The sequence below is a fragment of the Mesoplodon bidens genome (genome assembly GCF_964165515.1).
Source record: "Mesoplodon bidens genome assembly, chromosome: 2".
In the NCBI taxonomy this organism is placed as follows: domain Eukaryota; kingdom Metazoa; phylum Chordata; class Mammalia; order Artiodactyla; family Ziphiidae; genus Mesoplodon; species Mesoplodon bidens.
The window spans coordinates 86,422,202-86,448,583 of record NC_138177.1 but is presented as its reverse complement, the minus strand read 5'-3'; the positions used below and the strand labels follow the sequence as shown (position 1 = coordinate 86,448,583).

The 26,382-nt window shown below is 37.7% G+C and overlaps 1 protein-coding gene across 5 annotated transcripts in view; it reads left to right on the top strand.

Moving 5' to 3' along the window:
* Positions 1 to 26,382, top strand: part of LRIG2 (leucine rich repeats and immunoglobulin like domains 2) — a 101,806-nt gene that overhangs the window by 20,252 nt on the left and 55,172 nt on the right. For all 5 annotated transcript variants that reach the window (XM_081222419.1, XM_081222418.1, XM_081222421.1 and 2 more), the window contains 11 exons: positions 12,014 to 12,079; positions 13,531 to 13,605; positions 13,766 to 13,900; positions 14,444 to 14,587; positions 14,711 to 14,854; positions 15,913 to 16,056; positions 16,258 to 16,401; positions 19,320 to 19,400; positions 20,117 to 20,188; positions 20,327 to 20,395; positions 25,586 to 25,749. In XM_081222419.1, the coding sequence (XP_081078545.1) occupies positions 12,014 to 12,079; positions 13,531 to 13,605; positions 13,766 to 13,900; positions 14,444 to 14,587; positions 14,711 to 14,854; positions 15,913 to 16,056; positions 16,258 to 16,401; positions 19,320 to 19,400; positions 20,117 to 20,188; positions 20,327 to 20,395; positions 25,586 to 25,749 (1,238 nt within the window). The remainder of the gene's footprint in view (positions 1 to 12,013; positions 12,080 to 13,530; positions 13,606 to 13,765; positions 13,901 to 14,443; positions 14,588 to 14,710; positions 14,855 to 15,912; positions 16,057 to 16,257; positions 16,402 to 19,319; positions 19,401 to 20,116; positions 20,189 to 20,326; positions 20,396 to 25,585; positions 25,750 to 26,382) is intronic.

The following is a 26,382-nucleotide window of genomic DNA, read 5'->3' as shown; positions in this document are numbered from 1 at the left end:
GTCTTATCATACTTTCCCTAGCATTGATTATCATCATCTAAATTATTTTTTGCTAATTTGCTAGGGGAAAAATCATATTGTTTTAATTGCTTTTCTTTGTACAGTTTGTTTGATTCTCTTAATGTTAACTTTGTCTTCACTGCTTCCCTTGCCCTGAATGGCACTCGATTTTAGATGTTAGAACCATTTGGAAAGAGGAGAGTAGTGTGCTCAGTATATCCCTAAGGAGTTTTACAACGTTGACCTTCACCCTTTTTGACAAGATCTTTCTGGGCAAGGGAACAATAATTAAGAGATGAAGAGAGACAAACAAGGCTACTACTGGAAAGTGGTAAAGAAACCTTTAGGTCATTTTCTTTAGGTCATTTCACCTTGCTGTAGACTCCCATACCTAAACCCAAATCCTGACTCTCCTTCCCAGTGAGATATGTAGCCAAGGAGCTATCTAACAATGTACTAGTATGTCTTGCTGCGTTTACCTAAGACTTCATTTTTAAAATCTTATTTTAGGGAACATACATAAATTATAAAAGAGCATATATTCTCGTTAAAAGAAATCAAGCAATACAGAAGAGAATTAAATAGAAATAAAAGCACCCATTCCTCCTTCTACCCCTTCTATCCCACCCTCCTGTGGTACAAATAGGGATTTACAGGAATTTCATCCTGATAGTAAATATAATTTAGTGGCATTTTGGTGTCAGTGAGACTTTAGTTTAAGGTGATCCTGTAAACTCCAGGAGGGATTATATAAACTCCCCAAATGTCTGTTTTGTTCCATACTGCTTAGTGCAGTGCCTGGCATATGGTAGATGTCAAATATTTGAGGACAGTTTCATTGTAAGGCGAGAAAAGGAAAAGAATTGAAAGAATCTTAACAGAGCATCGTCTGGCCATCAGGCTTTGGGGTATTAGATTTCTGGAGAAGTGCAAGGGTTCTCAGCACTGGCTGCATGTTAGACTATCACTTGGAGAGCCTTAGCAAAATACCAGTGCTTAGGTCTCACACCCCAGTGATTCTGCTTTGATTGGTCTGGATGAGACCCCAGCATCAGTGTGTTAGGATCTTCCCTGGTAATGCTGATGTGCAGCAGTGGTGAAGAACTACTGAACCATAAACAGTTGTTGCTTACTGAATGTTAATTGAGGAGATCTGTGCTTTACTTAATTCTTTAAAAGTCCTTTATGCTTTGGAGGGCACTTTTATTTTTATAGAGATTATTGTCCTAATTATGTTGTTATATTAAAAATATTTTACATTTCCTTATATACAACATATATAGTAAGCACATGGATAATCAAAGAATTACTTAATTACTTGTACATTAAGATAATCAATAGGCTTCCTGATGCTAGAAAATATATTTCCCTCATCTTAGAACCATGACATTTTATATGGTATACTTCCTTTTTTAAATGCCTTTTAATCCTAATGGAAAACTGGCATTTAAGCAGTAGAGAAAACAAATCATATTAAAAAGCTTAGCAAAAATGTTTTAAAAAAAATCTGAATGCATTTGTATGATGTTTTCTTTTCTGTGCCAAACTAAATGACTCAACTTGTTTATTCTGTGTTATTCCAGTCATCAAAAATGTTAAGATGTTCAGCTGATGCAAATAAAAAATAAAAGCAATTTAGGGACTTCCCTGGTGGCCCAGTGGATAAGACTTGGCACTCCCAATGCAGGGGGCCCATGTTCGATCCCTGGTCCGGGAGCTAGATCCCGCATGCTGCGACAAAGATCCTGTGTGCTGCAACTGAGACCCGGTGCAGCCTAAATAAATAAATAAATATTAAAAAAAATAAAAGCAATTTAAGTAAGTAGATTCCATCCAAATTATTAATTTCATGTTTGGGACAAAAACCAGAGGAACAGAATATTTAATGTAAGCTTTCTTTACTATGCTGTAAAACTGTTTTTTTTAAAGTGTGTATTCTTTACCTTTCCTTCTCTTGCCCTTCCCCAACTTTTCCCCAAAAAGGAGACTATAACTGTGTTGTTTGTAATAAACTTAAATGCTGGAATAACTGTCAGAATAACTTGTAGTGATGAGTAGTTTTAAGGTTAAACCATAAGCAGTGCAACATTAATGAAATGTGGTGTAAATAGATTTGTAGCTAAACACTTCTTAACTTTGGCTTTCTCTTATACATTTTTATTTTTTGTATATCCATTTCAAAATCACTATGACATCTTAGTTATACAATCAAAATCTTGGCAGATGGCAGCAGGAAAAACATAGCCAACCCTGAGCATAATTATGCTTATTTGAGGAGATATTAGACTTGGTGCCAGGTTAAACTACATGGGTGTTAAGAGATAATAATGAGAAACCCAACTAATGCATGGCTTTGATTAGACCTTCCTTCTCTGCCAATAACGTAAGTGATAAGACAGTTTATATTAAATTTAATATCTATTCACTCCCCAAAATATAATAACTTAATAATTATAATATGGTCTATCCAAATATAAAATAGTCTGATAAGAAGATGTGAACCCAGTTCATAGTCAGAAAATGCTCACTAATGATGATGGAAAGTATCTTAGCTTTCTGTATATTTTCATGTATAAGCAACAGCCTTTGTTCTGCTACTGCTGAATTATTTTTTATTCTAAGTGGAAAAAACATTAAAAACATGGGATTAATATGCTGTGGTTTTGTACTGCTTGCTAAAAATTCAGCTGTTCATTGGCTTGAAATTTGAAGGCCAGACACTGGGTTCTAAAATGCAATTTACTGTTTCATAGATCAGTCTAAAAACTAAATCTAGTATGTGGGTTCCACTATCTTTCTGAGGTATACTACTGATTAGGAATGCAAAATACATCTAATTATTATTTTTTCCTTTGTCTAGTGTCATAATTAATCTGATTGGGTCAGTTTAGAGCATTATTCTGAAAACATTCTGTAAGAACAATTCTAGTCTCTTAGAAAAGTAACAATTAAAATCTTCTTTCCTAGTCACATTCTGGGCTAAAGATAGATTTTATGTGTGAGTTTATTTTTAAATAATACTTTTCCGTGATAAACTATTAAAACAGTACAAAAGCATATAAAATGGGAAAGTAACAAGTTCCTTGTTCCACCTAAGGAAAATTCACTGTTAACTGTTCCTTGGGTATACTTCCACAGAGTTTTACACATATATCTTTTCCCTTTTCTTTAGAAACACCTCCCCACCACAAAGCTGTACTATGCACTATGTATAAATATCTGTTATTCTTTTATTTTTTAATTGAAATATAATTGATTTACAATATTATGTTAGTTTCAGGTGTGCTACATAATGATTTGACAGTTGCATGCATTTTTAAAAATTCGCATGTGCATTATGAAGTGATCACCATGATTAGCCTGGTGTCATGATAACCATCTGTCTCCATACAAAGTTATTACAATATTATTGACCATATTCCTTATGCTATTCTTTTTACTGGCTGCAGAGATTTCCATTGTATGGAACTTTCATAAGTTATTTTAACTGATCCCATTTTATTGAACATTTAGATTTCTTTTTATTTTATGATTTTGCTATTACAGTAACTTCCTGGTAGATATCTCTTAATGATTATATGACTCTATATAGAATAGAATTCTTAGGTTATTCTAAAACATCATATCTTGTGATATAGGTTTATACCTCAATAATTTGACCAAATCTTTGGTGGGCTGCCTTGTTATTGGCATCTTTCTCATGAAATTGGAATTCAGAAGCAATATTTATTACTTTAATAAGCTAATTTAGGGGAGTAGTTCCAATTAATTAAGATTTTACCTTGGGAAGTGGATTACGCCTGTGTGTACAAAAGATAAATACATAGAAAAGGTGAGAGTGCTGGACCATCATTCTATTTCAAATCTAGTATTATATAATCTACTATTTACACACTGACCTGGAGTCTAAGCATCTTATTTATATCCTTTTAATCACCTGAGCAATCCATTGAGGTAGGTACTAGTATCCTTATTTAATGGTAGATGAGACTGAAGTTTAGAGAGGTTAAATGACTTGCCCCAGGTACCAGAACTGGGTTGCAAAAACTCTATTCTTAAAGGTAGCGTAGAATTCATATTTCTTGTTTTGTTGTTGTAGTCCCCACAGTGAAGCAATGTTTTCAGTCATTCAGAACCCAGGGAAAGATAATGGAAGAAAATAAGATATGCCTCTTATTCTTGAAAATTAATGCTCCCATTTTCCTACCACATCCAACTTTTTGGATTCATATAAAAAGTGTTGTACAGTGTAAATAAGTAATGCAATTGAAGGATGAAACTTTAATTTGGAATAGCATTATGCTTCATGCTGTAATACAAGCTTTTGAGAATAGGCTGAGCTGTGAACTTCAACGATAACAAAATTTCTGATAAAGGGGCCCTTTGCAAAAAGTTAAAAGATAATAACATATTATATTTCCAATAGTTTGGGTATGACAATGTTTTATGTATATATCCAGCATAATTTGCCCTTTCTTTTGTGAATGGAAATCCCTGTTTTGCTAATTAGAGTGTATCCAGTGTAATTTACTTTAAAAAATATACTCAGGATTATCATTTCGCTCATTTATAGTACTGTGATTTATTTATTATATATTTGTTTTTGGCTACGTAGGTTCTTCATTGCTGTGCACGGGCTTTCTCTAGTTGTGGTGAGCGGGGGCTGCTCTTCGTTGCAGTGAGCGGGCTTCTCATTGCGGTGGCTCCTCTTGTTGAGGAGCACGGGCTCTAGGCGCGCAGGCTCAGTAGTTGTGGCTCGGAGGCTGTAGAGTGCAGGCTTAGTAGTTGTGGCGCATGGGCTTAGTTGCTCTGCATCAGGTAGGATCTTCCCAGAGCAGGGCTTGAACCCGTGTCCCCTGCATTGGCAGGCGGATTCCCTTTTTTTTTTTTTTTTTTAGTGGGGAAGGAGGAGAGAGGGGAGGAGAGGGGAAGGGAAGGGAGGAGAGGAGGGAAGGAGGGAGGAAAATAAAGTGTCTCCAGCAGGCAGATTCTTAACCACTGTGCCACCAGGGATGTCCCAGTACTGTGATTTAACAGGCTGATTATCTTAAGTACTCTTTGAGTATACTAAAGACAGGGATCCCAGAACAACTCAAAATTCTGTCTGCTTTTAGGTTTACTTTTCCTTTATCACTAACAGCTTTATACCAAAAGCTATCTCAAAACAGCAGATTCTCAAAAACAAAAAAGATTGATGATGATTCAAAAGTGTACATGTATGACTGGGCAGAAGAAATCTTCAGCATCTCCATTGCTACAGGACTTCTTTGCAATTAGCTTGCAGAACTTGATTCTCCTCAAACTGTTGTGTGATTGCTCTGCATATCCTATAAATTATTTACACCCTGATGGTACAAAATGGCTACATTAATGGCACCTCTGGCTCCACATGGTATCAAGAACTTTAATAATTCATCTTTTATTACAGCTACATCCCTGTAGATTAGCATGAGTGGGAACTGAGTATAACACTGAGCTAATAAGTAAGGCCTGAGAGACCTTTACTCTCCAAACATCGTATCCATAAATATTCAGATATCAGTGCTGTTAAAAAATAAAGATTATTGACTGTTAAAAAGCTAGACTCGAGGTTGTGTTTGTCAAGCATTAGATTACTTCAACTATTTAAGTGCATTTTAAGGATATTTCAAGGGGAAAATCTTTGAAAGACATTCTCCATTTCAGGACTTGCACTTAAAAAACAAAAACAAACAGATAAACTAGCATTAGTTTATGTGAACTAAATGAAATTAATGACTGGCCACTGGCAAGAACAGAGACTTTCATTTTGAAAATTATTCAAATTCTTAATCTAAGAGTTTTACATCTGATATTTGAAATCTTCAAATTTATCTTCTTCAGCCTTTTTGGACTACTTAAAAAAAATAAATTGGAAATTTCTTACGGAGAGCAAGAGTGTGTCTGTGTACCTTCGTATACCCATGTCATATTAAATGCCAGAGTGAAATTTAGGTATAAAAGAAAGTTAATTTACACATTTTTCAGTGAAGGATAGTAGTTGAGTTGATGTTGAATTTATGTTTACCATTTTGAAGTGACTCCACAGAGTACTACAAATGTTGCTTTCAAAAAAGACAAAAAGGTTACTAAAGTTGACAGTGGTTGTAACCTTAGCACTTAGCACAGTGTCTGGCACATGGTTCAGTCAATGCTTATTGCATGAATACCTGGTGATCAGATCAATCCATATAATTCAAGTTACACATCTGGTATTTTGAGAAAACAGCTATATGATTTATACTAGTTGCTTTCTACGATAGTACCACTTTGGGAGTGTATTTCAGCTTACTTTTAGTGTTTTTTAATCTGTTCAATGTGGATTTGTTGCAGAAAAGTCCAGAGAGCCTCATTATATGCGGTTCTGACCTATGAGGCATATATATATATACATATATATATATATTTAAAATTAATTAATTAATTAATTTTTGGCTGCGTTGGGTCTGTGTTGCTGCACGTGGGCTTTCTCTAGTTGGGGCAACTGGGGGCTACTCTTCATTGCTGTGTGCAGGCTTCTCATTGCGGTGGCTTCTCTTGTTGTGGAGCACAGGATCCAGGTGTGTGGGCTTCAGAAGTTGTGGCACGTGGGCTCAGTACTTGTGGCTCACGGGCTCTAGAGCACAGGCTCAGCAGTTGTGGCACGCAGGCTTAGCTGCTCCGCGGCATGTGGGATCCTCCTGGACCAGGGCTCAAACCCGTGTCCCCTGCATTGGCAGGCGTATTCTTAACCACGGAGCCACCAGGGAAGCCCGAGGCATATATTCTTTTTTTAAAAAAATAAATTTATTTATTTTATTTATTTTTGGCTGCACTGAGTCTTCGTTGCTGCGTGCAGACTTTCTCTAGTTGTGGCGAACAGGGGCTACTCTGTGGCAGTGCGCAGGCTTCTCGTTGCAGTGCTTCTCTTGTTGTGGAGCATGGGCTCTAGGCGTGTGGGCTTCAGTAGTTGTGGCACATGGGCTCAGTAGTTGCAGTTTGCAGGCTCTAGAGCGCAGGCTCAGTAGTTGTGGTGCACGGACTTAGTTGCTCCGTGGCATGTGGGATCTTCCTGGAGCAAGGTTGGAACCTGTGTCCCCTGCATTGGCAGGTGGATTCTTAACCAGTGCACCACCAGGGAAGCCCTGAAGCATATATTCTTAAGAAAGCATTAGTCTGTAGAGAGGCTCCAAATTATTTCAGGTATCTTTTGGATTCCATCAAAAAGCGTTAGAGGTTTTTCAAACACACAGAGAAAATTATTCTTTCACCCAGTAGAGACAGTGGACAGTTTTCACCGATACTGAATATATAGTGGTTTATACTATGTATAAGTTGAGTTTAATCTGATTGCTTTAGATTTCTTTAATAATGGTTTTCTTTAAAATTGATTTTCTGGTCGTCATTGACATCCATGAGAGAAATATAGGGGATAGTACAATCAAAAGTTATACTGCCAAGGAGGTAGGGTTTGGAAAGGCATTAGAGGCACTGATTAAAATGAAAGCCCTGGGCTTCCCTGGTGGCGCAGTGGTTGAGAGTCCGCCTGCCGATGCAGGGGACACGAGTTCGTGCCCTGGTACAGGGGGATCCCACATGCCGCGCAGTGGCTGGGCCCGTGAGCCGTGGCCGCTGAGCCTGCGCGTCTGGAGCCTGTGCTCCACAACGGGAGAGGCCACAGCAGTGAGAGACCCGCGTACCAAAAAAAAAAAAAAAAAAAAAAAAAAAGCCCTTAATCTGTAAAAGGAAAATTCCAGAAAGCATGAGATGTACAAGTAAATGATGCTGTGGTAGCCTACTATACAGATGATATTAGCTCTCTGTTTGCCAGACCAGCCACCTTGGAGTAGAATATGGAGTATCTAACTTAAATTAGAGCAGTCGCATTTCTCCTTAAGTTGAAACACCACAGTAAATAAACATCTTTTCACTCGTGTGAAATTTTGTGTTTGTTGTTCTGTAGCAAGTGTGAATTGGATGACAGTGTCTGCATATAAGATTTTTTTTTTTTTTTTTTTTTCTTTTTGCGGTATGCGGGCCTCTCACTGTTGTGGCCTCTCCCGTTGCGGAGCACAGGCTCCGGATGCACAGGCCCAGCGGCCATGGCTCACGGGCCCAGCCGCTCCGCGGCACATGGGATCCTCCCAGACCAGGGCACGAACCCGTATCCCCTGCATCGGCAGGCGGACGGACTCTCAACCACTGCGCCACCAGGGAGGCCCCTAAGATTTTTATGTGGAGTGAATTCATGTTTTTCTCTCTTAACATTTCCCAACACACCCCTCCATTCATGAGTGTCCTTGAGCTGATACCTGGTGCCATATATCTTAGAATAAAGGATTTAGAACTGTGTGAAAAAGTGACAGTTTGATCTAGCTTTAGTTATATTATGGTGTAAATTAAGCTCTTAAATGAAAGTGGCTAGGTTTTACAGATGGACAGGCACGAAACTAGCTGAGAACAAATTGTTGTGCTGTGATAGAGACATTGTTCAAAACTGCATGCATCTGTCAACTGCCCGTGGTGGTACAGTGAGATAAAGTGGTCTGTAATGTTTCTCTAGTGTATCCCTATTGCTAGCCATATTGTAATGTGTAATGCATCTCTTGGGCAGACAGCTTGTGTGGGCTAGATTCCACCTCAGTCTTGAAAAGATGCCAGAAAGCAGCAGGGTGAATTTTTAAGCCTATTTAAATATTTAGACTCATGACTGATTTGAGTAAAATCTCTGCTGTATCTAATAAACTACTCACTAGAAGTGAGATGGAATTTCAAGTTTTTGACTTCCTCACTTATCAGCTGTGTGACCTTGGATTGACAAATTATTAATCTCTGTTTCTATGTCTGGAAAGTGAGGATTGTAAAAGTATTTGCCTCATAAAGTTGTTGTGTGGATTTAGGCAGATTTATATGTGTAAAGTGCGTAGAAGAGTGCCTGGCACTTAATAAATGTTTAGCTGCTGCCGCCACCACCACCATAATCATTAACGTAACTTGGAGTGAGATGAATTTCCCTTCTCTGATGCTAGATTGCTTTTTTTGCTTTTAAGGAAGACTACATCTCTATCAAGGATGTGGTCAACCCCAATTCTAATACAGAGCTCACTGTCTTGACTTGTGAAATCTAATCCATCTTCAAGTTTATCTACAGCTAAAGTGTAATATATTATATATTATATAAAGTATATATTACTTTAAAAGTATATATTACTTTATATTATGTTACTTTAAAAGTATATATTTCTTTCAAAAGTATGTAAAGCATACTGCATTATAATAAAGTGTAACATAATCACTAGAAGGGATAAAGAAACTATAATATCTCTGTGGAATGATCTACAAGACGTGTTGTTAAGTGAAAAAACCAAGGGGCAAAATAATGTGTAAATTATTCTACCATTTGTGTAAAACTTTTCTGGTACATGCATAAAGTATCTGACAGGCTGTAAAAGAAATGGTATATTTTCACTTGTTGCTGTTGGGGAGGGAAATTGGATGGCTGGAGACAAGGGTGGGAGACTTTTTACTGTATATCCTTTTATACTTTTTGATTATTGAACCATGTGAATGTATTTCCTAGTTACTAAAAACAAAAACAAAAAACCCTCATAAAAAGGAAAAAGTAAAAGAGCTATTTTGAAATCTACATAAATTTTTATTCATCCTTTATAAACATTTCTTTTTATCTGTACTACTTAAATTCACATTTGATAGGGGTTTTATTTTATTTTATTTTTTTATTTTTTGTTAGTTTCTGCTTTATAACAAAGTGAATCAGTTATACATATACATCTGTTCCCATATCTCTTCCCTCTTGTGTCTCCCTCCCTCCCACCCTCCCTATCCCACCCCTCCAGGCGGTCACAAAACACCAAGCTGATCTCCCTGTGCTATGCGGCTGCTTCCCACTAGCTATCTACCTTACGTTTGGTAGTGTATATATGTCCATGCCTCTCTTTCGCTTTGTCACAGCTTACCCTTCCCCATATCCTCAAGTCCATTCTCAACTAGGTCTGTGTCTTTATTCCTGTTTTACCCCTAGGTTCTTCATGACATTCTTTTTTTTCTTAAATTCCATATATATGTGTTAGCATACGGTCTTTGTCTTTCTCTTTCTGACTTACTTCACTCTGTTTGACAGACTCTAGGTCTATCCACCTCATTACAAATAGCTCAATTTCATTTCTTTTTATGGCTGAGTAATATTCCATTGTATATATGTGCCACATCTTCTTTATCCATTCATCCGATGATGGACACTTAGGTTGTTTCCATCTCCAGGCTATTGTAAATAGAGCTGCAATGAACATTTTGGTACATGACTCTTTTTTTTTTTTTTTTTTTTTTTTTTTTTTTTTTTTTTTTTTTTTTTTTTTTTTAAGTTTATTTATTTATTTTTTTAATTAGTTTCTGCTTTATAACAAAGTGAATCAGTCATACATATACATCTGTTCCCACATCCCTTCCCTCATGCATCTCCCTCCCTCCCACCCTCCCCATCCCACCCCTCCAGGCGGTCACAAAGCACCGAGCTGATCTCCCTGTGCTCTGCGGCTGCTTCCCACTATCTATCTACCTGACGTTTGGTAGTGTATACACGTCCATGCCTCTCTTTCGCCTTGTCACAGCCCACCCTTCCCCCTCCCCATATCCTCAAGTCCATTCTCAAGTAGGTCTGCGTCTTCATTCCCGTTTTGCCCCTAGGTTCTTCATGACATTTTTTTTTTAAATTCCGTATATATGTGTTAGCATACGGTATTTGTCTTTCTCTTTCTGACTAACTTCACTCTGTATGACAGACTCTAGGTCTATCCACCTCATTACAAATAGCTCAGTTTCGTTTCTTTTTATGGCTGAGTAATATTCCATTGTATATATGTGCCACATCTTCTTTATCCATTCATCCGATGATGGACACTTAGGTTGTTTCCAGCTCCGGGCTATTGTGAATAGAGCTGCAATGAACATTTTGGTACATGTCTCTTTTGGAATTATGGTTTTCTCAGGGTATATGCCCAGTAGTGGGATTGCTGGGTCATATGGTAGTTCTATTTGTAGTTTTTTAAGGAACCTCCATACCGTTCTCCATAGTGGCTGTACCAATTCACATTCCCACCAGCAGTGCAAGAGTGTTCCCTTTTCTCCACACCCTCTCCAGCATTTATTGTTTCTAGATTTCTCTTTTTTTTTTTTTAATTAGTTTCTGCTTTATAACAAAGTGAATCAGTCATACATATACATCTGTTCCCACATCCCTTCCCTCATGCATCTCCCTCCCTCCCACCCTTCCCATCCCACCCCTCCAGGCGGTCACAAAGCACCGAGCGGATCTCCCTGTGCTCTGCGGCTGCTTCCCACTATCTATCTACCTTACGTTTGGTAGTGTATATGTCCATGCCTCTCTTTCGCTTTGTCACAGCTTACCCTTCCCCCTCCCCATATCCTCAAGTCCATTCTCAACTAGGTCTGTGTCTTTATTCCTGTTTTACCCCTAGGTTCTTCATGACATTCTTTTTTTTCTTAAATTCCATATATATGTGTTAGCATACGGTCTTTGTCTTTCTCTTTCTGACTTACTTCACTCTGTTTGACAGACTCTAGGTCTATCCACCTCATTACAAATAGCTCAATTTCATTTCTTTTTATGGCTGAGTAATATTCCATTGTATATATGTGCCACATCTTCTTTATCCATTCATCCGATGATGGACACTTAGGTTGTTTCCATCTCCAGGCTATTGTAAATAGAGCTGCAATGAACATTTTGGTACATGACTCTTTTTGAATTATGGTTTTCTCAGGGTATATGCCCAGTAGTGGGATTGCTGGGTCATATGGTGGTTCTATTTGTAGTTTTTTAAGGAACCTCCATATTCTTCTCCATAGTGGCTGTACCAATTCACATTCTGATAGGACTTTTAGATTCCTATTTTTGTTTCTTTTTTTTTTTTTTTTCCTTTCCTTTAAGTGTGCTTTCCAGGGCTAAGCTAAGAATGATCTCTTGTCTTCCATTTAGGGATTTGAGTCATAATCGGTTGTCTAACTGGAACATCAGCTTGGAATCTCAAACATTACAAGAAGTGTAAGTTATTTTTATTTATTTAAAGTTACATTAAATTATTTGAGGTGATTTGATGAATTATGAATTTCAGGATGTTTAATGCAAAAATGTCAAAAAATTGAAGGAAAGAAGACTTTAGATTAAAACACGTTTAAAAGCCTAAACTTGTCTTTGGCTTTGTTAGTATCACAAACCGTCTGTGTATTATGCCATTGCATTGGTGATTTCAAGTTGTAAACTGTGTAGAAATACTATTCTACTTCCTTGGGGCCTAAAGTAAGATTTTCCCTCTTCAGAGTGAATATATTTTATTTTTTTTTGCCAGAGTTTCAGCCAGTGAAACTCTGTATTGTGTAAATTTTTTTTTTTAATGTTTTGACTCGTCTAAGGTGGAAGCATCATGTCTGAAGTAGGTTTATATGAAATACAATATTTTTGGTATCACCTGGAATATGGTAGTTAATATAATTCAGTTTTCCTCTTCATTGAAGTTTTTCCTTTAGTACTGAGATGTATTATTATGTAGTTTCTGGAGAGAAGTTTCTAAAATATTATTAATATCAGTTATTGCATTGTGGTATTCCCAGAGGCACAACTGTTGAGGCCTGTTTACCTCTATACTAAACACCCTCAGAATCCTCAGATGAATTTTTCTTTTGAATTTCTTTCTGACAAGGGGTACTTTGTGCTCTCATTGTCTCTGCATTCTCTCCTTCCGTGCCTCAAATTGGCTGCTCCTAATCTGCTGTGGACTGAATGAACAATTGACAAGCTTATTAGCTGAAAGAGTAGGTCCTGAGGAAAGGAAAATGCTCAGTGGGAAGTGCATGGCTTTATTATTTATTACATGGACTTTGTAACTTCAGTTGGTTACTCGGAGGCCTTTTACTTCTGGCTTCTTTTCTGTATTCTAGATTGTTGAGGTTATTCAGTGATTGAAAAACAGGTTGGTGAAATGTGATTGCATTAGATTTGCTACTAAAACAATTGAGATAATCTGTTAGGTCTGTGGTCTCAAGCAACTTTCCCTAACTTTGAGTAACAAAAAAATATGTGTGTGCGTGTGTATTTTAAAAGTTTATTTAATTAACATATATAAATTTATTTTATTTACTACGAATAAATATATATAGAGAGATATGAATTATTCTTTCTTTGTTTAAGAAGGACTTAAATTAGCTGTCATAAGAGTAACCATTCAAAGAACCTTGCTGGGATTAAAAATATTTAATGTGCAAAGTATTTCCTAACCTTTCTAGAATTGGTATCAAATCATAGATCTATACCATGAAAACATTTTTTTATTAAAATCTCTAATTTCTCAGTGGAAAATATTTAGTCTAACTCATTCTGGGTCATAGACTTTTTTCAAATTTGGCATTTATCCTAAAGAATATGTACTAGCCAGAAACTAGAACTCGAGGTAGCATTTCCCTCACTAAATTTTTATATCTATTTTTCCCCCTATTCAGGAAAATGAATTATAATGAGCTAACTGAAATCCCATATTTTGGAGAACCAACCACTAATATTACTCTTCTCTCATTGTAAGTAAATATAATTTCAGGTCTTTTACTTAAATTATGCATAGTACACAGATTTTTGGTTTTGTTTTAGGTACCCTTGTTGTTGATCCTAATTATTTAACATTTTTGTGGTTTACGGTGGATCACTGGCAATATCTTCAATATAATCTTTGTTTTATAGAGTCCATAATATAATCCCAGAAATAAATGCAGAAGCGTTCCAGTTTTACCCTGCTCTCGAGAGTTTAGATCTCAGCTCAAATATAATATCAGAAGTCAAGACATCTTCATTTCCTCGAATGCAGCTTAAATACCTGTAAGTAAAATAGAGTTTAAACTAGATTTAATTTGAAGTGCATGTTTATTTTTCATTGATATTTATCTTCCCAGATATGTCTTATTTATTGTGATTTTGATATGCTTATTTGAAACAAACCTAGGTTAGATTTTTTTGGGTTTTTTTCTGCCCTTAAAGAGTACACTATTTTCAGAAAATATTAAGTATCCAGGGCAATTTTTGAGATTTAATTCTGGATTGTGTTTTACTAACAGTTATGTAAAAGGTAGATGGGAGTAGTTTGTTAAACAGTGCTTAACCTGTGTAATGGTGGTGATAATTAGCGTGAGTGCTAGTGTTTTAGTTTACAAAGCATATTCACGCATACTGTTTCAACCCAAATGAAGTAGGTATTATCCTTACTTTGTACTTGAAGAAACAAAGCAGTTAAATGATTTGTAAAGTTGCATATGGTTGCTAAGTGGTAGAGCTGGGGCTCTGTCATAGACTTGAGGCAGCTTTACAGTGGTAGAATGTTTAGTTTCACTGAATTTTTTTTTATTGTTATCTTGTTCATTTTAGGAATTTGAGCAATAATAGGATAACCATCTTGGAGGCTGGTTGCTTCGATAATTTGTCAAGTTCCTTATTAGTGGTAAAGTTAAACAGGAACAGAATTAGCATGATTCCACCCAAGATCTTCAAGCTACCTCACCTCCAATTCTTGTGAGTAACTAAATAGATGGATTATAAGAAGATTGTTTTTTCTAATAGTGTCTGTTTCTTTTTATTATTATTAGGGCAAATCAGCAAACCAATTTTCTGACTGTAAAATTATTTTTGTTAAAGGGAACTTAAAAGAAACAGGATTAAAGTTGTGGAAGGTCTCACATTCCAAGGTCTAGACTCCTTAAGATCTTTGAAAATGCAGCGGAATGGAATTAGCAAACTCAAGGATGGAGCTTTTTTTGGCTTGAATAACATGGAAGAATTGTAAGTACTATGAACTAGAATAGGAGATTGTTAGGAAGGGAGTCGGGGGCTTTTCAGTGCCGAACAGCTAGGATTGTAGCTTTTTTTTTTTTTTAAGTTTATTTATTTATTTTTTTAATTAGTTTCTGCTTTATAACAAAGTGAATCAGTCATACATATACATCTGTTCCCACATCCCTTCCCTCATGCATCTCCCTCCCTCCCACCCTCCCCATCCCACCCCTCCAGGCGGTCACAAAGCACCGAGCTGATCTCTAGGATTGTAGCTTTAATTATAACAAAGTACTTTAGCTCTTCCTCCCTTCTCTTATGTGAAATAAATTAAGATTTAAGCTTTGTTATCTAACTGGTATTTTTGTCATCATTCTTCCAAACATTTCATCTGAAAAGTTTATTCCCTTAATGTTTGGCTGATGAAAATTATTAGGATTTATCCAGAACAGGTATACTATATCTCTTGGTGAGTTGATTTTATAGATACGATATTTTAGACAGTCTTACAGGCTTCTTGCACTAAATCTTAAGAAACATGTACATATTTATGAATAGAATTTGTCTGCTCACTTGGGTTGAGCAAAGGTATATGCCTCTCTGTGCAAGACTTAATGAAGATTTTTGGAGTCTTCTCATTGCATGCCTTGTTGGTTTTTTTTTTTTTCTTAAAGATTTAATTTTGTTTATTTTAGGCTGCGTTAGGTCTTTGTTGCTGCACGCGGGCTTTCTCTAGTTGTGGCGAACGGGGACTACTCTTCGTTGCAGTGTGCAGGCTTCTCATTGTGGTGGCTTCTCTTATTGTGGAGCATGGGCTCTAGGCATGTGGTCTTCAGTAGTTGTGGTGCGCGGGCTCAGTAGTTGTGGCTCACAGGCTCTAGAGCACAGGCTCAGTATTTGTGGTGCACGGGCGTAGTTGCTCTGCGGCATGTGGGATCTTCCTGGACCAGGGCTCGAACCCGTGTCCCCTGCATTGGCAGGCGGATTCTTAACCACTGTGCCACCAGGGAAGTCCTGCATGCCTTGTTTTGAAACATATTTCCTCCTTTCTTTCTCTAATTCTGCAGAGAACTGGAGCATAATAACCTTACAGAAGTGAACAAGGGGTGGTTGTATGGCTTGCGAATGTTACAACAGCTCTATGTGAGCCAGAATGCTGTTGAAAGAATCAGCCCTGATGCATGGGAGTTCTGCCAAAGACTGTCTGAACTGTAAGTGTGAGATGGCATTTCAGTGGAAGCTGTGAGACTAGAGCAGATTGAATAAGTCATTCCCATGGCCAGTAATGAGATCTAATATCCCTCTTTGTTAGAAGTTTGAAAGCCCTAAATTTATCATGTAAATAGAATAAGAATATGAAAGTTGAACTAGAAGAGAGTGAATTTTTTACCTTCCATGTTTCCTGTTTTTAGTGATTTGTCCTATAACCAGTTGACCCGCCTGGATGAATCTGCCTTTGTGGGTCTGAGCTTACTGGAGAGATTGAACTTAGGGGACAACAGAGTCACTCACATTGCTGATGGTGTATTTAGGTTTCTTTCTAATCTTCAGACACTGTAAGTATATCTGTCCTTTTTGGGGATTTTTTTTTTACTAATTTTTTTAAAGCACTAAAGCAAAACAACTAATCAGTGTACATATTATGTATGTTAATATTTTGCAGTTCTTCTCTCCTATGCCTTGGGGCAAGACAGTCTTGCTTATCTCTATCCCTATATGTAAATTTTATGTATCTCTAGCCATTGCAGTTTGTACTTTAATTCTGAGTTAACTAAACAGCAAAGCCTCTCTTATTGTGCCAGTTACTGTGGAATAAAACACAGTTGCTAGTGTCAGGAATGCACAGTTTCTTACTCCTCTGACCTTGAACTACTAGTAGTGTACCAGATCTACCACTTCTCATTCAAAAGGATGCAGGACATATAGTGGGAACAGCTCTGGCAGGAGACCTCTTCACTTTTAGCAGTTTGCTGCATGACTTTGGACAGAAAAAACTGACATTTATTAATGATCTGATATGTGCCAGGTGCATTCAGAGTACTGGGATATTATTGCTCTTTTCCGTATTGAGAGACTGAGGTTCAGAGAGATTAAATGATTTGTTTAAAGTCATATACCTTGTAAATGTTTGGGCCAGGATTAGAACCCAGGTCTTTTTTATACTAAAGCTCATGTACTTTTTTTAAAAAAAGAAATTTATGTATTTATTTATTTATTATTTATGTATTTTTGGCTGTGTTGGGTCTTTGTTGCTGCGTGCGGGCTTTCTCTAGTTGTGGCGAGCGGGGGCTACTCTTTGTTGCGGTGCACGGGCTCCTCATTGTGGTGACTTCTCTTGTTGCGGAGCATGGGCTCTAGGCATGTGGGCTTCCATAGTTGTGGCATGTGGGCTCAGTAGTTGCAGTGCGTGGGCTCTAGAGCGTAGGCTCAGTAGTTATGGTGCACGGGCTTAGTTGCTCTACAGCATGTGGGATCTTCCCGGACCAGGGCTCGAACCCGTGTCCCCTGCATTGGCAGGCGGATGCTTAACCACTGCGCCAGCAGGGAAGTCCCTCATGTGCTTTTCATTTTACTGTCAGAAGAACAAAATCACTTAGCCTTTCCTGTTTTTTTTTTTTTAATGTCCAGTGAAGGATGGATATAGGATTAGATGGTTGCAAAAGGCAGTTTCAACTCTAAACTTCTGTTGTTCTGTAAGTTGAATGTTTTACCCTGATCATGGAATATAATTGAATGAAGAGGTATTTTAATGAAATATAGTAATCTCAAACATAGAGCAGAATAAGAGAAAGAGTAATTAGTAGAATTTGTAGATTCTTAAGGTTCCTGAAAAGGGGACTTTTTGGTCATCAGGTTTAGTTGATAAATGGTCTCAGAAAAGAGTCAGGTTCCCAACTTTGGGACCTAACCATAAGTGACAAAGTAAGCATGATAATTTTGTGAAGGTGTCTATGCGTGCACAAGTGTGTGTTTGATGTCTTTTTTCTTTTTTTTTAACTTAATGAAGTAGTCCTCCTTTAGATTTGGCCTTGAAAAAGTAAAAGTGATTTCCTTTTTTTTAAAAAAAATTTTTCTTTTTTCTATGTTATCAAAGGTTAAATTAGATCAGTGCAAACTCAGGAATTTATATTAGATGCAGCTGTAGTCTTTTGGCAGTGCATGGGATGGCAGACAGGTTCTTTTAGTACACCACTGATTATTACTTTTAGTATTAAAGTTTAGGAAAGTAATTGCAGACGTAAATGATTATCTAATGCTACAAAGATAGTTAAGGCAAAATTAGGAACAGATCTGAGATATTCCGGCTTTAGACCAATGCTCTTGCCAGAGTAGATATACTTCTTACTCCCTTTGGTGAGTGAGTTCTATTTATGCTGTTCTGTGGAGGAGAGGGAAAAGTCCTGCAGAGTTGAGACATCAGTTGTTTCAGTGTTTATTCTTTAGTAAAATAAAATGATCTTTCTTAGCTTTCACTTCAGGTAAAGACATAGCTAAATGGGAAGAGTGATCACCTGTCTCCTTACTGTTATTCACATAACTTTACATACGCCTTTTTTTTTTTTTTTTTTTTTTTTGTGGTACGTGGGCCTCTCACTGTTGTGGCCTCTCCTGTTGCGGAGCACAGGCTCCGGACGCGCAGGCCCAGCAGCCATGGCTCATGGGCCCAGCTGCTCTGCGGCATGTGGGATCTTCCCAGACGGCCGCACGAACCCGTGTCCCCTGCATCGGCAGGCGGACTCTCAACCACTGTGCCACCAGGGAAGCCCTACATATGTCTTATAAAGCAAAAAACTTTGTGCTTTATTATGAGATGACTTAAGGAAGCAAAAGCGATTAAATATCTTTAACTGGTATTTCTTCCATCATGACATGGTGTGGTGCAATTGCATTTTGTCTGAGAATGGAACAGTGGATTTTAAAAGATCCATACTTTTCCTTTTAAAGAAAACAGAGTGATCACTCTAGCACATGGGTATATCATTCTTACTTCCCAGGGGGCATGTTTAATTGCTGTTGAGCTGTGAAGCTCTGTATTGACATTACTTTTTATCAGCCATTTTAGATTTAAGGGCTCAGGGGAAGGCTTGGATCACCCCAAAATCCCATTAGTCTGAAATAAGATTTGTAAGCCGTAGCCCCTGCATCTTGAAATCCTCCTGCTCTTTGTAGGGCCCTGACTATAGTTTTTAATATGCTAACACAATTATGGGCTATTAGCTAGTAAGATTAATACTCTTAGCAGGTTGCTTAATTTATTTATCAAGGTCGGCTTAATTCTTAGCTTTCGAGAATTAGTTCTTACATGCTCATGTCAGGTATTCTTTAAAAAGAAGAGTTGAGTGTTTATCATAAATAACTTAACCTTTACTGTAAGGATCAAAATTAAAATTAACATTGCTATGTCAGGATGATGCCTGATGGTGTAATGGTCATGTTGACTAACATAACCTGTCTATCCCTGACATTTTCGTAGAAACTTAAGAAACAATGAAATTTCGTGGGCCATAGAAGATGCTAGTGAAGCCTTTGCTGGACTCACAAGTCTCACTAAATTGTATGTACTTATGATATTTATGTATGTCTATGAAGGTATATTTTAAAGAACCAATTGTAAATGTGATTGGATTGTGTCTATTTGCTGTGGCTAGAAAGTCTGAGCCTTCTGATTCACCCACTAAAGGAAGAAGCTTTGTTGTTTATTAAGGTTTTTGTTTTTTGGTTTGTTTTTCATTTTGTTTCTTTGTGGTGGGGCACTTTCTGAAAGAACATTCCTAGTGTCACTTAAAGAGAAGTTATTTATGGAACTAGAATTTTGATTTAAGTAAAAGAAATGCACTGAAACCAGAACTGAACCATGATCTGTTTAATCATGTGAGATTTATGGGTAATTTAACAAGAGAGGATTCTCTCAAGTAAGATTTTAGGTCTTCTCCCATAAGAATGTCTCCCAGGCTTCACACTTGTCTGAGTTTCTTTGACTGGATGATCTTTTGCTGAGAAGCGAGAAACTGGGAATGTAATCCAGTTTATTATATGAAAACTACAGGTGTATCTGTGGTCAGGATGGTTGTTTATAGATACCTCACTGAGCGCTGACATCTTAATAGACACATTTATTCTGTGCTTCACACTGGTTAATAATGAAGGTTCACAACTTTCTTAAAAATGCATGTTAAGCTTATTTTCACTTGTTATAGGTAAATGTTTATTTTAATGAATTTAATTTTGTTTAGTGGAGAGCTTTATTAGAAAGGTCTGTTTGTATTTCAGAATCTTACAAGGAAATCAGATTAAGTCAATTACAAAGAAAGCATTCATTGGTCTTGAATCCCTTGAGCATCTGTAAGTATTTTTCAGCCATTTTGCTCAGTATATAAATAATCTTTGCTCTTAGCAGAGGTTTTCATGACCATTTAAAGTGTTTATATAACTTAATTGTAGAAATGGTGACTGGTAATGTTTCATTTCTCTTCATTTCAGAGATTTGAACAACAATGCTATAATGTCTATCCAAGAAAATGCTTTTTCCCAGACTCGCTTGAAAGAACTGTACGTAACTTAAGTCTTTTTTGTCACTAATTAGATCATTATCCACGCTTGTGCTTAAAGTGTGATGAATGTGACCCAGATGTTTCCCAAAGCACACAATTCAGGCAGGAAAAAAGAAAGTGTTAACATTCAGTTATTTTAGTGGCTGGATGTAATTTAAAAATAACTCAACATTGAAAACTCCAGAGTGTGTGGCTCCAAGACCTTCTGTTTTTTTCCTGTATTGCTGATGCATATAGTTAAAGAGACCTTAGCAACGCTGCTTATGCTTTATGTTTACCCTACTGTTCCTTTTTTATTCCCCTCTTCCTTTTTGGACTATTGGAGACATGTGTTCTCTTGGGGTGAGTTACAATTAAGGTATTATGTAATTTTTGGAGGTGATCTAGCACTTTCAGTATAATGGTCACAGAGGATGTCTCTAATCTGCTCAAACTACTGAAATGTTCCAAAACTGTTGAATAGTTATGATAGAAAAATACATATCATTTTAACATTTTTCATTCATGATTTTAAAAAAATTGTTCTTATTTCCCAGGGGGGATTTCCCAGGGGTGGGGTGGTTAGTTGGGCGTTGCTCTTAATTTTAAACTCTGGTGATTCGGATATTGAGGCACTGGTAAGAATCAACGGGCTATATCAACTTATCTTGCCTTGCCTGAAGGCTATTCAAAGGGAGGTCTGTGGCCAGAGCTGATTCATGACGAGAGAAGGATAGAAATTCAGAACAAGCTTTTTAGAAACTTATAGAACAGTTTGACCTTACTGTGACACTTCTGTTGAATTTTATAAAAGCATTGATCTATAACAGATTGGTAATTTAAAAAACTGGTCATTCTCCACATATAGTTTGAGATGCACTGGAAGTATGTGAGTTAAAATTGCCTAGGTTTAGATTCTTGCCCCGCTCTTTACAACTGTGTGTTTAGTCTAGGACTCAGTTTCCCTTCTCAATATGGGAAGAGCACCACCCTCAGGCTTATGTGAAGATAAAATGAGATAATTTGTTTATGGAAGAAATGTTTATTGTCATCTGCTATGTAAGGTACTGTTCTAAATGCTAAAAACTCAGTAGTGAACAAGACAAAGTCTCTGTCCTCATAGCATATTACAATAAATTCTATTAGGAAGATAAATAGTAAACCAGTAGGTATATAATATCTCATCAGATAATAAATGTTCTGAAGAAAAAGCTGGGTCAAAGGTGTACAGTGTGACAAGGATTACTATTTTGAAGTAGTGAGGGAAGGCTCTTCTGAAGATAACAGCCTTTGAGCCAGGCCCTTAGTGAGATGAAATGGCAAACCATTTTATACTGGGCGAAGGGCATTCCAGGCACAGGGAAGAGCAAGTGAAAAGGCCCTGAGGAAGGAGCTTGCTTTTTGTGCTTGAAGAACAGCAGAGACACTGGTGCGGCTGGAAGACAAGAGCAAGGGGAAGAATGGTAGGAGATGAGGTCAGAGACATAAGCAGGCCTGATCATGTAGGGCCTAATAGGCCATGAGGAGTTAGGACTTCTTTCCTCCTAAGTGCATTAGAAAGCTTTTGAGGGTTTTGAGATGATGCTCCACATAGAGCCTGGCATATAGTAAAAGGTGAATAACTAAGATAATAACAAAAGTTAAAATGTTATGGAGATCATCTTTTGTTATTTTCTGCCAGATTTTTTTTAAAAATAAATTTATTTATTTATTTTTGGCTGCATTGGGTCTTTATTGCTGCGCACAGGCTTTTCTCTACTTGCGTCCAGTGGCGGCTACTCTTTGTTGCGGTGCGTGGGCTTCTCAATGCAGTAGCTTCTCTTGTTGTGGAGCACGGGCTCTAGGCACGCGGGCTTCAGTAGTTGTGGCTTGCGGGCTCTAGAGTGCAGGCTCAGTAGTCATGGGTCATAGGCTAATTGCTCCGCGGCATGTGGAATCTTCCCAGACCAGGGCTCGAACCTGTGTCCCCTGCATTGGCAGGTGGATTCTTTTTTTTTTTTTTTTTTTTCTTTTTGTGGTATGCGGGCCTCTCACTGCCGTGGCCTCTCCCGTTGCGGAGCACAGGCTCCGGACGCGCAGGCCCAGCGGCCACGGCTCACGGGCCCAGCTGCTCCGCGGCATATGGGATCCTCCCAGACCGGGGCACGAACCCGTATCCCCTGCATCGGCAGGCGGACTCTCAACCACTGCGCCACCAGGGAGGCCCGGCAGGTGGATTCTTAACCACTGCACCACCAGGGAAGTCGTCTGCCAGATTTTTAAAGTGGCTTGCTTATTTATTTATTTATTTATTTATTTTGTCTCGAGATATTTTGAGTTATTTCTCCTAAGGCTTACTTTAACTTGAAAAGGCACAACTTACTGCATATCAGTATTACCTTTTTTTGCTTGTGATAATCTGAGGGCCAGCAAGAAAGTTTTAACTCCTGTTAAGAGAAATCAGTTTAAAATATAATTTTTATAGTAGGTGAAAGCAAATATCATAGTTTCATTCTTCAGAGAATCATTTGGTGATTTTTTGAGTTGGTTTGAACAAGCTGCTAGTGCAGGAACTCTAATGCAGCTTATTTCCTGAGAAGTTTTAGTTGCTCTTGGTTACTTTAAATTTAAGTCATATTTATAATACGGAATTTCACATTAACATTTATTAAAGTATCTCTTAATACTTTTTGGTATCCTTCACAGTGCTTTGCATAAATATTGGGGGGAGGTGGGAGAGTCAAATATGAATTAAAAAATTTTTTCCATTAAAATTATGTAATCATGGTAGAAAATTAGATAGTTAAACCAGGAGGGAGAGAAAGACCCCAAATCCCCAGCACTCAAAAGACAACCACTGTTGATATTTGGTATATATCTATCCATATACTTGGGGAGCGAATGCCGGATATACTCCATTAGGTACAGCAGAGTTCATTAGCATGTGAAGGGTGGAAAGATGCAAAAGAAACAGAAGTGAAGGGAACTAATGTGAATCTTGTGGTATCTGTGGCCAGACACTATGCTAAATGCTTTATTTAAAAAATTTTTTGAGGTAGGTGTTCTTAATCCCATTTTCCAGGAATAGAAACTGAGATTTTGGAGGCATTCAGTATCTTGCCTAAGGTAAGTAGTGGAATTAGGATGTAAGTCCATGTCTCATGAGGTAACTATATTATACCTAAGAAAGCATAAGTTAGACCATATCATTCCTCTATTCTTAACCATCCGGTGTCTTCCCAGCACACATAGGAAAAAAACAACTCAGGTTCTTCCTTAGTTTATAAAGCACTTGCATGGCCTGGTCCTTCTTGCCCATCTCTCTGACCTCATTCCCGTCACTGTCCCCTCACTCTCTATGCTCTGGCTTCAGTGGCCTCCTTGCTTTTCACACTAAGCGCACTAAGTATCTGCCTCAAGGTCTTTGTGCATAGTTTCCTCTGTCTGTGACACTCTTACCTCAGATCTTCATGTGATTTGCTCTCTCGATTCTTTCAGGTCTTTGCCCAAATGCCATCTCTTCAAAGAATCTTTCCCTGACTGCTTTATCTAAACTGGTAGCTGCTCTCTCTATGTCTCTGCCCAGCTTTGTTTTCCTTGACAGGACTTAACTTTCTGACACTATACTTTGCATTTGTTTGTTTATTGCTTGGTTCTAAATACATAAGCTTTGTGAGAGCTGTAGTGCGACAGCCTAGAACAGTGCCTGGCATATAGTAGACTCAAATATTTCTCAGTGGATGAATGCATATAACATAAGAATTCTGAAATGCAAGAGGTAACTTTTGGCCTGCTTAATTAAAATTGCCCTTGATAAAGTATGCCTTTTGGGGTACCCTTAAAGACTGTTTGAAACATCTTTGGAATCAGATCTTAGGTATTTTTGTACCAAACTTTAAAATTACTTGAGGATTTTGGTGATGAATGCAAAGCAGGTTATAATGTTGTCAGAATCACTTGCTTTCCCTACTTCCAAGTGGATGAGACATTTAAGGGTCATTAAAATAAAACACTGACTTTTCACGTATATTTTATAGGCCTATTATAACCACAAACCATTTTTCAGTGGTTCTTAGTTTAGATTGCAGTACACATTGCCACAGGGCTGAAATGTTTTTAGTCTTGATGAAATAATTTGAAAATAATTATATCCTCTCCACAACAAAGATGTCTCTATGTCCTAATATATATAGTACGCTCTTTCCCAAATTTCTCTGGGAAAAATTTTAAACGTCAAAAGTTTAAAGGACAGTACAATGAACATCCATATGCCATTTACCTGGATTCATCAGTTGTTAACTCTTTGCTAAATTTGTTACCTGTTGCTCTTCCTCCCTCCTTCCTTCTTTCCCTTTCTCTCTCCTGTCTCTCTCCCTCTTTCCACACACACTCATATACATATATACATACACTTATTATTTTGCTTAACCAGTCTAAAGTAAGCTACAGCCATCATGACACTTCACTCCTAAAATATCTCAGCATGTATTTCCTATGCAGGGTTATTTTCTTATATAACCACAGCACAATTATCACACCTAATGCAATTAACATTGATAAAATGATATTATCTAATATGCAGTCCATGCTCAGATTTCCCTAATGTCCAAAAACGTTCTTTGTGTATATATATTTTCTTAATGAAGGATCACGCTTTACATTTGGTTGTAATGACTCTTTAGTCTCCTTTAATCTAAAATAAATCCTTTATCCTTATTCTCCCCACCCCTTTTATTAGTGTCTTTCATGACACTGTCATATTTGAGGAAACAAGGCTGACAGTCTAAATTTGTTTTTTTATGGTTAGATCCAGGTTAAACATTTTTTTGGCAAGAAAAATGCTTAGGTGTGTAGTAAGCTTTTTTTTTTTTTCTCTTAATTTATTTATTTTTGGCTGTGTTGGGTCTTTGTTGCTGCACGTGGGCTTTCTCTAGTTGCAGGGAGTGGGGCCTACTCTTCGTTGCAGTGCGCTGGCTTCTCGTTGCAGTGGCTTCTCTTGGTGTGGAGCACAGGCTCTAGGTGCGTGGGCTTCAGTAGTTGTGGCACGTGGGCTTAGTTGCTCTGTGGCATGTGGGATCTTCCCGGACCAGGGCTCGAACCGTGTTCCCTGCATTGGCTGGCAGATTCTTAACCACTGCACCACCAGGGAGGTCCCGTGTAGTAAGCTTTTAATGCTGGAGAAACTTGGAATGAAAAGTAAAGGGCACTCCTTTTCCTTTTGTTTCTGCAGAATTCTGAACACAAGCAGTTTGCTCTGTGACTGCCATTTGAAGTGGTTGCTTCAGTGGCTGGTTGATAATAACTTTCAACATTCTGTGAATGTAAGCTGTGCACACCCTGAATGGCTAGCAGGGCAAAGCATCCTGAATGTGGATCTGAAAGATTTTGTCTGTGGTTTGTATTTTTGTTTTAGTATTTTGTATATTATGCACTTACTATCTTAACAACGGAATTAAAAAAATTTTAAATAGAATGCTTTCCCACTAGCGTGTCTATTTCCGTTTCTTTAGATTCTTCTCTAATATTTTTATATTGTAATTGTAGCTTAAATTTTGTGTTCTTCGACTTAATATATCATAAGCAGTTTTTTTCCTCTGTGTGTTCTTAAATGATCATTTAAAATACTGTCCGTGTAATAGCATCTTTATGAATGTAGGCCTTTCCCTTTTAGGGAGATTATTAACCTTAGAATAAATATCTAGTAGTAAGTTACTGAATCAAAAAGTGTGAGTTTTTTTTCATGAATTCATTCAAAAGCATGATTTTATATTTAGTAGATCTTGAAAAGTGCTACCAGGTGTTTTCAAACAGGTAGCACTAGTTTATGTTGTCACCAGCAATGTATGATTGTACCAGTTTCATTTGGTTTCTACTTTTTTTTTTTTTTGCGGTACGTGGGCCTCTCACTGTTGTGGCCCCTCCCGCCGCGGAGCACAGGCTCCGGACGCGCAGGCTCAGCGGCCATGGCTCACGGGCCCAGCCGCTCCGTGGCATGTGGGATCTTCCCGGACCGGGGCACGAACCCGT